This window comes from Gigantopelta aegis, chromosome 12, assembly GCF_016097555.1.
Source record: "Gigantopelta aegis isolate Gae_Host chromosome 12, Gae_host_genome, whole genome shotgun sequence".
Taxonomy (NCBI): Eukaryota; Metazoa; Mollusca; class Gastropoda; order Neomphalida; family Peltospiridae; genus Gigantopelta; species Gigantopelta aegis.
Window position 1 is genome coordinate 8,163,675 of NC_054710.1, and position 15,538 is coordinate 8,179,212.

A 15,538-nucleotide genomic window follows, 5' to 3' on the forward strand; every position below is an offset into this window, starting at 1 on the left:
CTGCCAATGAGGTTGTGAGAAAGGAAACACATAGCTGTCAATGAGGTTATGAGAAAGGAAATACACAGCTGTGAATGAGGTTGTGAGAAAGGAAACACACAGCTGCCAATGAGGTTTTTAGAAAGGAAACACACTGCTGCCAATGAGTTTGTGAGAAAGGAAACACATAGCTGTCAATGAGGTTGTGAGAAAGGAAGTAAATAGCTGTCAATGAGGTTGTGAGAAAGGAAACACATAGCTGTCAATGAGGTTGTGAGAAAGGAAATACACAGCTGTCAATGAGGTTATGAGGAAGGAAACACATAGCTGTCAATGAGGTTGTGAGAAAGGAAGTAAACAGCTGTTAATGAGGTTGTGAGAAAGGAAACACACTGCTGTCAATGAGGTTGTGAGAAAGGAAACACACAGCTGTCAATGAGGATGTGAGAAAGGAAAAAAATAGCTGTCAACGAGGTTGTGAGAAAGGAAAAACACAGATGTCAATGAGGTTGTGAGAAAGGAAACACATAGCTGTCAATAAGGTTATGAGAAAGGAAATACACAGCTGTCAATGAGGCTGTGAGAAAGAAAACACACAGCTGCCAATGAGGTTTTGAGAAAGGAAGTAAACAGCAGCCAATGAGGTTGTGAGAAAGGAAACACATAGCTGCCAATGAGGTTGTGAGAAAGGAAACACACAGCTGCCAACGAGGTTTTGAGAAAGGAAGTAAACAGCAGCCAATAAGTTTGTGAGAAAGGAAACACACAGCTGTCAATGAGGTTGTGAGAAAGGAAACACACAGCTGTCAATGAGGTTGTGAGAAAGGAAACACAAAGCTGCCAATGAGGTTTTGAGAAAGGAAGTAAACAGCAGCCAATGAGGTTATGAGAAAGGAAGTAAACAGCTGTCAATGAGGTTGTGAGAAAGGAAACACCTAGCTGTCAATGAGGTTGTGAGAAAGGAAGTAAACAGCTGTCAATGAGGATGTGAGAAATGAAAAACATAGCTGTCAACGAGGTTGTGAGAAAGGAAAAACACAGCTGTCAGTTAGGTTGTGAGAAAGGAAAAAACATAGCTGTCAATGAGGTTGTGAGAAAGGAAACACATAGCCGTCAGTGAGGTGGTTGTGAGAAAGGAAAACCATAACTGACAATGAGGTTGTGAGAAAGGAAACACACTGCTGTCAATGAGGTTGTGAGAAAGGAAACACACAGCTGCCAATGAGGTTGTGAGAAAGGAAACACACAGCTGTCAATGAGGTTGTGAGAAAGGAAACACACAGCTGTCAATGAGGTTGTGAGAAAGTAAACACATAGCTGTCAATGAGGTTGTGAGAAAGGAAATACACAGCTGTCAATGAGGTTGTGAGAAAGGAAACACATAGCTACCAATGAGGTTGTGAGAAAGGAAACACATAGCTGTCAACGAGGTTGTGAGAAAGGTAATACACAACTGTCAATGAGGTTGTGAGAAAGAAAACACATAGCTGTCAATGAGTTTGTGAGAATGGAAACACACAGCTGCCAATGAGGTTGTGAGAAAGGAAACACATAGCTGTCAATGAGGTTGTGAGAAAGGAAACACACAGCTGCCAACGAGGTTTTGAGAAAGGAAGTAAACAGCAGTCAATGAGGTTGTGAGAAAGGAAACCCATAGCTGTCAATGAGGTTGTGAGAATGGAAACACACAGCTGTCAATGAGGTTGTGAGAAAGGAAACACACAGCTGCCAATGAGGTTTTGAGAAAGGAAGTAAACAGCAGCCAATGAGGTTATGAGAAAGGAAACACACTGCTGCCAATGATTTTGTGAGAAAGGAAACACATAGCTGTCAATGAGGTTGTGAGAAAGGAAATACACAGCTGTCAATGAGGTTGTGAGAAAGGAAGTAAACAGCTGTCAATGAGGTTGTGAGAAAGGAAACACCTAGCTGTCAATGAGGTTGTGAGAAAGGAAATACACAACTGTCAATGAGGTTATGAGAAAGGAAACACATAGCTGTCAATGAGGTTGTGAGAAAGGAAGTAAACAGCTGTCAATGAGGTTGTCAGAAAGGAAACACACAGCTGTCAATGAAGTTGTGAGAAAGGAAACACACAGCTGTCAATGAGGTTGTGAGAAAGGAAGTAAACAACTGTCAATGAGGTTGTGAGAAAGGAAGTAAACAGCTGTCAATGAGGTTGTGAGAAAGGAAATACACAGAGCTATCAATGAGGGTGTGGGAAAGGAAGCACATCATTCCATAATCAACGGTAGTACTTGATGTCACGTAATATGTAACGCTGCATACTTTCCTTTAGTGACGTAACATATATCAGCTGAGACAAGGAGTGATGTCACGGTACAAAACTAAAATGCAGTGAATTTCATAATAATTGTATTAAAATTATAAGAATCATTGAACTAGAAAATATTTCTGATACTCGTCCTTTTGTAGATGTTTTTTTCTGACACTCGTCTCAAGAAAATCAATTCGTGGAGCTCGCTAAAGCTCGCTCAAGGATTGATTTTCTTGAAACGAGTGTCAGACAAAAACATCTACAAAAACGACGATTGCCTGAAACCATTACTATTACCCACATGGGCACAGAGAAGTGGCGAAAGAAAAGTGATCTTTCCCTAGGGAAAGCAAAAACAACCCAAACAAACATTTCTTCCCCTAGATACGTTTTGACGTCATAAACAGTGCTTCACTATAGGCGGTTAATTGCATGTAAGAATAGTTTACATGGTAGAAGTCATGTCAACAACTAACTTACATCATCAGCGATATGTACGTCACTATTATGACGCAACGCTGCCTCTTGTTCTCAACTTGCAAACGTAGTTTCAACAACAGTATCGTTCGAAAATCGAAAAATTAGAAATATTCATAATGGATAATAAATCGAATACCAACTCGCTACTCGGCAATACCGTTTATCTTGCACTCGTGAACTGACGTTGTCCTTCCATCGCCAAAGGCTCGGGAAGGACAACATCAATTCATTCGTGCAACATAAACGGTATTGCCTTGTGGCTCGTTGAGAATTCTCTAAATATCAAATCTGGATGCATTGTTGCTACATGCAATTGGAAGGGTAGCCTGCCCCGCAACATGTTTTTCTGTCATTAGTTTAAAGCAAATGTCACAATGACCTTATGTTTAACATGCATTAAACATTCTCATGCTGTTATCCGAGTTTTGTATCGTATATTCACGAACCCATACCTGATGACACAAACACGGATTTGATTCCATGTATAATAATATATTCATAACTCCATACTTAATGGCATAAATATCCATGTCATTTCATTTATAATAATATATTCATGACTACATACTTAATGGCATAAATGTCGATTTCATTTCATTTATAATAATATATTCATGACTCCATACTTAATGACATACATATCGATGTCATTTCATTTATAATAATATATTCATGACTCCATACTTAATGACATAAATGTTGATTTCATTTCATTTATATCAATTATTTTTATTATTATTATTATTATTATTATTATTATTATTATTATTATTACTATTATTATATTCACGACCCCATGCCCAATGACCTATTGATTTCATTTGATTTATATCGGTTACTTTAAATTCTAATAATATATTCATTACCTAATACCTAATCATCTGAAAGTCGATTTCAGTTGATTTATATCGATTACTTTAAATTCTAAAAATATTTTAATTACCTCATACCTAATCATCTGAACGTCGATTTCATTTGATTTATATTGATTTCTTTAAATTCAAATAATATATTCATTATCTCATACCTAATCATCTGAACGTTGATTTCATTTGATTTATATCGATTACTTTAAATTCTAATAATATATTCATTACCTCATACCTAATCATCTGAACGTCGATTTCATTTGATTTATATCGATTACAGTAAATTCTAATAAAATATTCATTACCTCATACCTAATCATCTGAACGTCGATTTCATTTGATTTATATAGATTACTTCAAAAGATCTGTTTTACCAATTCTTGTTTTATGTGAGTTAATTTGTTTGCTTCGCTTAGCGGAACGAAAATGCGAAGGAACATGCAATTGTGTTTGTAGGATTGGATAGAAGACGAGAATAATATATGATATTTTCTGTCATCATTGAGATAAAACGAGTGTGGTGTGGTGCAGTTGTCTAAGGGCTAATGTCTGAAGATACTTGAGAAGTATTTCAACAACATTTCCGTAGAGAAGCTATTTTTATACAAAACATTGATGAGGCTGTTTTTTTCTTTAGTTTTTCAAAAAGGTATTTTAGTGTATTTTGAAGTAAGGAGTATTACTGTCAGTGTGACGACTTCACTGCCGTTAGGTACATACATGTATCAACATTAAATCATAATGACAATGATGATTAACATTATATAAAATAATGCTGTTGTTGTTGTTGATGATGATGATGGTGGTGGTGGTGGTGATGATGATGATGGTGACGATGGTGATTATGATGGTGGTGATGATGATGATGGTGATGGTGATGATGATGGTGATAATGATGATGATGACAACGGTGATTATGATGGTGATGATGATGATGATGATAATGATGATACAAATGATCGAAATTATTCTTTGTGTGCCTTAATCCAATGACTCACACAAGTTGATCGATTGAAATAATCTTAATTTTAGCTACATTAAATACTTTTTAAAACATATACACGACAAAGCCATTGCTCCACGACTGATATGTTCTGAGCTTTCAGTCGTGTATTGGCTTCCTTTGCTGCTCAAAATAACAATAATTAAACATGAATAAACATTCCACCCCTACTATTATTACTATTACCACTCAGTGGTTGATGCTGTTACTACAACTACTATTGCTGGTAGTAGTACCACATCTGCTACTACTGCTACTACTATCGGTGCTGCTACTAATCCATTGTTATTACTGCAACTACTATTGCTATTACTGTTACCACTGCAGCTGTTACTACTACTTCTACTATTACTGTTGGTGTTGGTACTAATCCATTGCTATTACTACATTTGCTATTACTGTCACCACTGCAGATGTTACTTCTGATACTACTGTTGGTGCTGCTACCAATCCATTGCTATTACTACAACAATTGCTATTACTATTACCACTGCAGCTGTTGCTACTGCTACTACTACGACTTTTTCTGATACTACTACTACTACGTCTACAACAACAACTACTACTACTACTGCTGCTGCTGTTATTAGCGATGCTACAACAACAACAACAACAATTATTAATATAGTTATTGTTGCTGTTGCTGCTACTGCTACTGCTACTACTACTACTACTACTACTACTACTACTACCATTACCACTACTACTACTACTACTACTACTACTACTGCTACTACTACCACTACTACTACTACTACTACTACTACTACTACTACTACTACTACTACTACTACTCATGCTGCTGCTGCTGCTGTAACGCCTGATCATATTAATATCACCAGTAATAACTAATAATAAAAGCATAATGACCACAATGATGATAATTATGAAATATATTTTCATGTATGTTTCTTACCTAAGACAATTGCTAGAGTCTTGGTGGCTTTTCTTTCCTTTCTACTCGAGGAGCGTTCCTTTCTTTTCCTACTCGTCCTCATGTGGAAATTAAACTTAGTGACACCCTTCTTGTCGTCCTTGTTTTTAGAACCCACACTCTTTTTGCACAACGCAGATTTTATTTTAAGAGAATTCGTTTCTTTAGAAGCACCAGGAGAGTTAAATGGTGTCTCGGCTTCCGCTCCCGCCAATGACGGACCGGAAGTTGCGTTCTTACCGTCGGCTTCCTGTCTCTCGACGGCCTCCGCGATGGGATTGACTATAATTTCGTTCCCGGTGTCGGTGTGGAGAGGACCCTCGTCTGACGGCTGACTCTTGGGGTCGCTCCCACCGTTCGGCGGCGTGTCCTCTTCGTTCTCGTGGGAACTGGAAGCGGACGGTATATTTGTCACTGACGTGTCGTCGACTAAAGGCGGCACCAGTTTATGCGATATGTTAGTGTTATAGGACGCCTTCCCGTTGTCCATCCTCGCTAACCCAGTGGTAACAGTGGGCTCCCGAGGAGCCGCTGTGGCCTGAGTGTTCTCTATGACACTCTGGAGCGCCTTCCTATCAACAGTCTTCATTTTTTTAGCCTTACTGGCTTTGGCAGCCCGAATCCTGAGAACACGGTATATCCTCCAATACAGGAATATCATTATTAACGAAGGGATGTAAAACGAACCCATGGATGAGTATATAAGGAAGTCTGAATTGAAAAACGAACAGATTCCCGGGACGCGTTTGTCCGAGTAGTTCACACCCAGCGCGATGGGCGCTGCGATGGCGATAGATATGGCCCACGTCATTGCTATCATGACGAACACACGCTTAGAATTTTTATGCTTTGAATACTTTATTGGCTGGGTGACGGCAATAAATCTGAAAGAGAGAAGAAGTCGACTGAAAAAATGTAAATGTAAATAAAAATGGTTTATTAGAAACATGGCAATGAAATATATAGATCTACGGAAAAGTCATATTTTCACCGTATTTTAGCTACAGTGAAAATATAGAAATCGTATTTACTTTTTGTTTATAAAAGTGCATGATTAAAGTATCTCCCTTTGTCTCTTTTCTTCGTATTTAAATTGGATGATTACCAATGCATCTGATTGTATTTGAAAGAAAAAAAAAAAAGTGATTTAAACAACTGTACCTATAAAAAAGGGATACGAAGTGCAATTACGATAAAATATCTAAAACGAATTGAATACGAAGCTAAATAATGACGACACAATGTAGTGTCATCGAGTGTAAGTGTAAGAATTTAACGGCGTTCGACTCGTTTGTTATTGTTAAATAAATGTTAATAAAGATAACTTTTATTCAGATTTCTTTTTGAAAGTCTATGGTAAAGTACATTTGCTGGCAAAATTTCATAGGAAGAAATATATCATGACGTTACGTGTTTTCGATAGGATAAGCGAAAGATATTACCAAAAAGCGAAAGATATTGTGAAAAATTAGGAAATATGTATATAATAAATAGACCATTTCATGGTGTTTTTTCCGAATACGATATTTATGTCAACTCGTGATATGTGAAAACCATATTTTCAGTCATTGCTTCGCAATCGTGAAAATATGGTTTTCACACATCACTCGTTGACATAAAAATCGTATTCGAAAACAATAACATGAAATAGCCTCTATATGTAAAATTAAAAAAAAGTTTTGCTTTGTTTAACGACACCACTAAAACACATTGATTTATTAAAGGGACATTCCTGAGTTTGCTCCATTGTAAGATGTTTCCGACTAATAATATAGTTCTACGATTAAACTTACATATTAAATATATTTTCTTGTTTAGAATATCAGTGTCTGTACATTCAATGTGTTTCTGGTCGTCTTAATATTTGCAAGAAGCCCAGACTGGATTTTGTCTTCAAATAATTTCGTACGTACGAAAAAAATATATTTTAGGAAATAAGATGAAATTTAACCTAGTACATATATAAGAATGATCAGAAGCACGTGTAATATACAGCCACTAATAATTTATGCAGAAAAGTATATTTGATATGTAATTACAATCGTTAAAAAGTATCTGTTAGTTGATAACATCTTAAAAATTGCAGCAAACTCAGGAATGTCCCTTTAATCATCAGCTATTGGATGTAATTTGGTAATTCTGACATACAGTATTAGAGAGAAAACCGGCTTCACGTTTCCTTTAGAAGCAAGGGATCTTTTATATGCACCATCTCACAGGCATGAGAACATATACCACGGCCTTTGATATACCAGTCGTGGTGAACTGGATGATATATATGCATTTTGTATCTTTGAGCAATAGAAACCAAGTTTATAACAATAAAACTACTACTCAGTGTGAATGTTTTAAGATATGTTCAGCGGAGTGTTCGACAAATCTACAAGCCCTCGGTCCTGGCTAGTGACGTTTTGGTGTGGCCTAGTAAACATTATCAACTGTATTACTACAGGGCACTAGCCAAAGCTTCTGTGAAAACTAGTGACTTTCTCCCTGACTATGAGCTACAAATCCATAATATTTATCTAATAACCATAGTTCCTTGGTTGTAACTGCATTTACAATCGAACAAATGCCTAAATAGCTCTAATTACGATTCCAAACATGTACTAGTATAACAAACAAAAAAAGAGAGAAAAAAAAAGGTGCAATATCTGCAAAACACATGGAAGGCAACTCCAATACCTTACCTATCAACACTAATGGCGGTGAGATTTAAAATGGAAGATGTACATGCCATGACGTCAGCAGCCACCCAGGCGTCACATAAAATATCACTCAGCCACCAGCCACCCACGACCTGCAGGTAAGAAAAAACAGGTTAGTTCAATAAAACTAACAAGTGTTATACTAGAATATAACTAACACGTGTAATACTATAATATAACTAACACGTGTAATACTAGAATATAACTAACACGTGTAATACCAGAATATAACGAACACGTGTAATACCAGAATATAACTAACACGTGTAATACTAGAATATAACGAACACGTGTAGTACTAGAATATAACTAACACGTGCAATACTAGAATATAACTAACACGTGTAATACTAGAATATAACTAACACGTGCAATACTAGAATATAACTAACACGTGTAATACTAGAATATAACTAACACGTGCAATACTAGAATATAACTAACACGTGTAATACCAGAATATAACTAACACGTGTAATACTAGAATATAACTAACACGTGCAATACTAGAATATAACTAACACGTGTAATACCAGAATATAACTAACACGTGTAATACCAGAATATAACTAACACGTGTAATACTAGAATATAACGAACACGTGTAGTACTAGAATATAACGAACACGTGTAATACTAGAATATAAATAACACGTGTAATACTGGAATATAACTAACACGTGTAATACCAGAATATAACTAACACGTGTAATACTGGCACATAACACGTGTAATACTAGAATATAACTAACACGTTTAATACTAGAATATAACTAACACGTGTAATACCAGAATATAACTAACACGTGTAATACCAGAATATAACTAACACGTGTAATACCAGAATATAACTAACACGTGTAATACCAGAATAAAATAACTAACACGTGTTATACTGGCACATAAGTGAAGTACTCATCAGAAGAAACCCGCTACATTTTTCCTTATGCAGCAATGAATCTTTTATATGCACTTTTCCACAGGCAGGAAAACACATACCACGGCCTTTGTCCAGTTGCGGTGCACTGGTTGGAACGCAGGCACCTCGAGCAAGCACTCAATTGATTAAGATGTACATCATTAAAACATGCAATACCACTGACGTAGCCAGAATTTTATATTTTTATATATGTATGTATGTATGTATGTATGTATATATGTATATATGTATGTGTGTCTGTCTGTCTGTATGTATGTCACACTGTATGTATGCATGCATGCATATCTGTATGTATGTATGTCTGTCTGTCTGTCTGCCTGCCTGCCTGCCTGCGTGTGTGTGTGGGTTTTTTTTAAACTTTTGATTGGGGGAGGGGCATGGCCCCCGTGGATCCCCCCCCCCCCCCCCCCCCATGCTACGCCATTGTATCATACAAGTATAAACTAAGAAACACATTTAATACTGGTATAAATTAGATACGTTAACGTGTTAATGCTATATGTTAACGAGACAACAGTCTTACAGTTTTACATTATTTTATGTGTTTTGGCTCGAGTGTCCTATAGCCTTAATCTGTAAATTTTCGACAGAAAACAAAGTCAAGTATGGAGCCTAAAGCTGCGTTTACACCTACACAACTTAAACTTGTTTAGCTAAAACGCTTTTGAAATGATCGCGTTCATACTAACATTTTAAAGTGGTTTAGTTATACCAGGCCTGGTGATTATAAAACTGTTAGTCTAGACTTAAGACTCTAATAGGATCTGATACAGTAATGTCATTACAACGCCACGCAAATTGTATGCGTGTGACGTCATTAAAGATTGAGTCTGGACTCTTAAAAGAATTATAGGTATGCACGCAGCATAATATACACCCATTTACCTAAATCTGACGTCACAGCCATTTAGATTGATTTGTTTTCATTTCCAGCTAAAAGTGTGTTTTGTTTAACGACACCACTAGAACACATTGATTTATTAATCATCGGCTATTGGGTGTCAAACATTTGGTAATTCTGACATAGTCTTAGAGAGGAAACCCGATACATGTTTCCATTAGTAGCAATGGATCTTTGATATGCGCCATCCCACAGACAATATAGCACATACCACGGCCTTTGATATGCCATTCGTGGTGCACTGGTTGGAACGAGAAATAGCCCAATGGGCCCACCGACGGGGATCAATTCTAGACCGACCGCTCATCTGGCGAGCCAATGGGCTACGTTTCCAAATAATACAAACTATTAATTAGATCTCACTATACGCTGTGTTATCAATTATAACTGTTTGAGTATGTATGTATGTATGATTTTAGAGAGAGAGAGAGAGAGAGAGAGAGAGAGAGAGAGAGAGAGAGAGAGAGAGAGAGAGAGAGAGAGAGAGAGAGAGAGAGGAGAGAGAGAGAGAGAGAGAGAGAGGGAGGGATGGAGAGAGAGAGAGAGAGAGAGAGAGAGGGAGAGAGTGTGGGAGAGAGAGAGAGAGAGAGAGAGAGAGAGAGAGAGAGAGAGAGAGAGAGAGAGAGAGAGAGAGAGAGAGAGAAAGAGAGAGGGAAAGAGAGAGAGAGAGAGAGAGAGAGAGAGAGAGAGAGAGAGAGAGAGAGAGAGAGAGAGAGAGAGAGAGAGAGAGAGAGAGAGAGAGAGAGGGAAAGAGAGAGATAGAGAGATAGATAGATACAGAGAGAAGAGGGTGTAGTGACCTTACACCTACCCATTGAGTCGTTAAAACTCGCCCTGGGTGGGAGCCGGTACCGGACTGCGAACCCAGTTCCTACCAGCCTTATGTCAGACACCACCGGGGCCGGTAATTATATTACTGCATTGGACCCCGCAGTTGAAAGGCGGATTAATATAACTGTTCCTCTCCCATTTACTGTCAATATTGGGGTTTGCTGAGTTATTAACAGGAATGACTTTTAACAAAAAATATTCAATACTACAGATCTTGGTCGAAAGTCAAAAACTTTGAAGAAAGACTTTGTCAGTTAACGTCAATAATACACAGAAAGCAGAGTGCAATTTCCTTGTCTGAAGGAAATTATTTATAAAAAAGGAACGTACAAGTGGACTTTAGAAGAAAAATTACTAAGACAAAATTCATTATTTAAGAAAATGAATGATGTGATAAGCCGCTTATAATGTCTGCGACATCCGAAATGGGATATTATGGTGCTTTTTCTTTTCATCAACGTTCGCAAAATCAATTTGATAAAGAAGAGCGAAATGAACATCTAAAAGGAAGGAAAAGTTTTGATATTGTGAAAATGAAATTTTTCTCTTCGCTTGTCAAATTTTCCATCTGATTGAGGTAATCTCGATCAGTAATTTGGATTCAGTAATTGGTCGAATCTGACATCTTGATTTCCGTAAAATCACTATCTGACGTTCCCTCTGTCCGATGCGGTCATTAAGTGTAATTTCCGGACCGGCGCATTCCGCGTCCGTGTTTTTGGTGCAACTTACGGAGGCCCTGTCAGTCTGACGGCGTTCCGAGCCATTGTTCTGTTTCCAAAGCTACTTCACGAACCGTCTAAAACCGTTGTGATTAAGATTTTGTCGTAGAGATATGCTATAATTAGAGGCAGTTTCAAAACAGCACAAGAACCGCGCCGGGGGTTCAACTGCGTACTGACTAAAACCATGTGATTAACGGCTGGTAGGTTCTGGGTTCGGATCTCAGCAGTGGCCCCAACTCTAGAGTGAAAATAAAGGAAGGCACTGTTTGTAAGTTAGCGATATTTCAGCTTATTTTAAGCTTTTAATTGGCGTCGCGCATAATACGGTTATTGACTATATGTCAAAGTTACCAAATGTTTGAAATCCAATAGCCGGCAATTAATTAATGTCGTTAAACAAAACAAACTTTAACAAACGTTTAATATCTGGTGATAGCGGGAACTCACGAGTCCTTTAAAACTCGTGTTGTGTTGTGCTTCATTTTAAAGGAACATACCCTATTTATTTTTTTAATCACTAGGGCCTATTTTTCACCTAGGCCCTAGTTTCACCCGTAAAAATGGACCCTAAGTTTGGTTAATTTACAAACCTGTAACACATTTGGATAAAACAGAGAGAAACAAGAGTCTGTGACATTGAAATACCTTTAAAAATATATTAAAACGCGACTCCATAACCGTTACTCTTCTCAGACGCACGTGCGTTTTAATTTTTTTTTATGAAAAATGCATTTTGTGGTATTAGAAACACCAGGATGACCAAAAACACTCCGGTTGTAAGGGACTGAATTATCTAAGCAATAAAATATAAGTAATGTTTCATTTCAGTGATCATAAAGGGCTCTAATAGTGAAACTAGGGTCTGGCCCTTTAACAAATAATTACAACCATAAGCGTACGATGCAGGGGCAGGGGTTGGGGTGGGTAGACGGGAGGGGGGGGGGGGGGTGGCAACTGCTCCGCTAGTGCTAGAACAAGTTATTATACAGATATTCGGGCAAACTATGCTAACTTGCGACCTCTTTACCATGTATTTCCATCTTTCTACCCTCAAACTTAGTTGTAATCCATGTAAAAATGCGTAGTGATTCGTTTGCAACCGTATATAGCTATTTGGTAGTAATGGTGATATGAATAAATGTTATTATCCAGATTCGGGCATTTTCGTTTAATTCGGACAAAAGACAGTCTGGCCCCACTACAAAAATGGGAGCCCGTGCTTATATTCAATTAAGGTTCAAGCACGCTGTCCTAGGCACACACCTCATATATCTGGGCTGTCTGTCCAGGACAATGGGTTAGTTTAGTTGGTTAATGGTTAGTGAAAGAGTTCTAAGAGGGTGTAGTGGCCTTACACCTACCCAATGAGCCCTTAAGAAATTGCTCTGGGTTGGAGCCGGTACCGAGCTGCGAACCCTGTACCTACCAGCCGGTAGTCCGATGGCTTAACCACTTCGCTAACGAGGCCGGTGATTTACGGCAAAAGCGCAATGAATACCGCAATGTGGTGCCAGCGAGAAGTTTTCATAGCACCAATCATCATAATTTCCGACAAAAAACACGTTTTTTTTCCCTTTTCTGAAGATAATCACGATGCAATTTCAGTCATTTTCCCCAGCAATTGAGCCATGATCTGTTGTACGCCTTGCCGAACACACAATATGATGTAAGGACGGATGCGGAATTTGAGGCAATCAGAGTAAACGCAGAATAGATGCAAAATATTTACACTACTTCTAAAAATGGATGGTTCCATTTTATTTTGCCGCATATCAAAGGCAGTGTAAGCGCTAAAAGGTTTATTGGAAATTACATAGAAAACCTTCCTTACTGTATACAGGAGGAACAGGGTAGGGGTAGTGGGCAGTATGTGTGTGTGGAGGTGGGGTGGGGTGGGGTGGGACATAGCCCAGTGGTAAAGCGCACGCCTGATGCACAGTCGGTCTAGGATCGATCCCCGTCGGTGGGCCTACATGCGGCTATTTGTTGTTCCAGCCAGTACACCACGACTTGTATATCACAGGCCGTGGTATGTACTATCCTGTCTATGGGATGGTGCATATAAAATATCCCTTACTACTAATGTAAAAATGTTTCCTCTCTAGGACTGTCATAATGACCAAACGTTTGACATCCAATAGCCGATGATTGTACTCTAGTGGTGACGTTAAACAAACCAAAGTTTTCTTTTTTGGAGTAAGAGGAAGAGACCATAAAAGTCACATTCAGTGAAAAGTCACATTCAGTGAAAAGTCACATTCAGTGAAAAGTCACATTTTCCCTGTAGTTTAGTTACGAATGTGTCTCTGTTGATTTGTTGAGCATTCTCTGTTATAACTTCCAACAGAAGCTTCGTTTGTGTGGCCTGTCATATACATTATTGGAATAAAAATAGAAACGATGGAATCCTCGGGGATTCCGTTTTTGACGTAATTGATAAAAAGTAGTTCCGGTAATATTTACCAAAAAAGTGCAGTTTTCACGTTCATGGAAGAATGAACGTTGTTTTTTAGATCACGTGATAGCATTTTAACCAATCCAGTTGCCTATTACAAAACAGCAATTATTTTATGGAATTATTTATGACACAATGTCCTGTCAGGCTGGTAGGTACCGGCTCCAACCCAGAGCGAGTTCTTAAGGGCTCAATGGGTAGGTGTAAGGCCACTACACCCTCTTCTCTCTCACTAACCACTAACCAACTAACAACTAACCCATTGTCCTGGACAGACAGCCCAGATAACTGAGGTATGTGCCCAGGACAGCGTGCTTGAAGCTTAATTGGATATAAGTACGAAAAGAAGTTGAAATGAAATGAATGTCATTGAGTGTGAGTTAAAATTAAACTTGGTGTTCGATTCCTTTTGTTTTTGTAGATTTTGTGGGAGGTTCGCTTTGTCAGGTGTGTTTGCACAGCAGTATTATTACATAATTATTAAATAAAGAATTAAATAAAAAATCATTTTAATTTATATTTCTACTAAAACGTCCATGGTCAAGTAAAAACAAATTCAAAACTGCAACGGAAACAATATATCATGGCGTTATCTGTTTTCGATAGGATAAGCGAAAGATATTAACAAAAACCGAAAAGTATTGTAAAAAATTAGGAAAGATGTATATAATAAATAGACCATTTCAAGATGATCTTTTGAATACGATTTTTATGTCAATTCGTGATGTGTGTGAAAACCATATTGACACTCATTGCTTCGTAATTCGTGAAATTATATTATTCACACACATCACTCGTTGACATAAACAATGTATTCGAAAACCCCACGATATAGCCTCCATTCTCTCTCTCTGTCTCTCTGTCTCTCTCTCTGTCTCTCTCTCTCTCTCTCTCTGTCCCTAGCTCTCTGTCTCGCTCTGTCTCTCTCTGTCTGTCTGTCTGTCTGTCTGTCTCTCTCTCTCTCTCTCTCTCTCTCTCTCTCTCTCTCTCTCTCTCTCTCTCTCTCTCTCTCTCTCTCTCTCTCTCTCTCTCTCTCTCTCTCTCTCTCTCTCTCTCCCTCCCTCCCTCCCTCCCTCCGTCCGTCCGTCCCTCCCTCCCTCCCTCCCTCGCTCTCTCTCTCTCTCTCTCCCTCCCTCCCTCCCTCCCTCCCTCCCTCCCTCTCTCTCTCTTCTCTCTCTCTCTCTCTCTCTCTCTCTCTCTCTCTCTCTCTCTCTCTCTCTCTCTCTCTCTCTCTCTCTCTCTCTCTCTATATATATATATATATATATATATATATATATATATCTGCGTGTCAAGCAAGGGCCATGCGTCTTTCTAAAAGTTTCGGTTAATTCCTGAAATTACCGATAAAACTTAATTTCAATATATTGTGTTTTTTGTTCTGTTATATAATTAGATTTTGTATGTCAATCACTACATGCTGGTTGTTTTTTTT

General features: G+C 38.2%; 1 protein-coding gene across 1 annotated transcript in view; it reads right to left on the bottom strand.

The window, feature by feature from the left end:
• Positions 1-15,538, bottom strand: part of LOC121386514 (dopamine D2-like receptor) — a 432,317-nt gene that overhangs the window by 17,349 nt on the left and 399,430 nt on the right. The window contains exons 6-7 of the mRNA XM_041517442.1: positions 8,234-8,343; positions 5,526-6,427 (exon numbers count right to left, since the gene is read on the bottom strand). Of these exons, the coding sequence (XP_041373376.1) occupies positions 5,526-6,427; positions 8,234-8,343 (1,012 nt within the window). The remainder of the gene's footprint in view (positions 1-5,525; positions 6,428-8,233; positions 8,344-15,538) is intronic.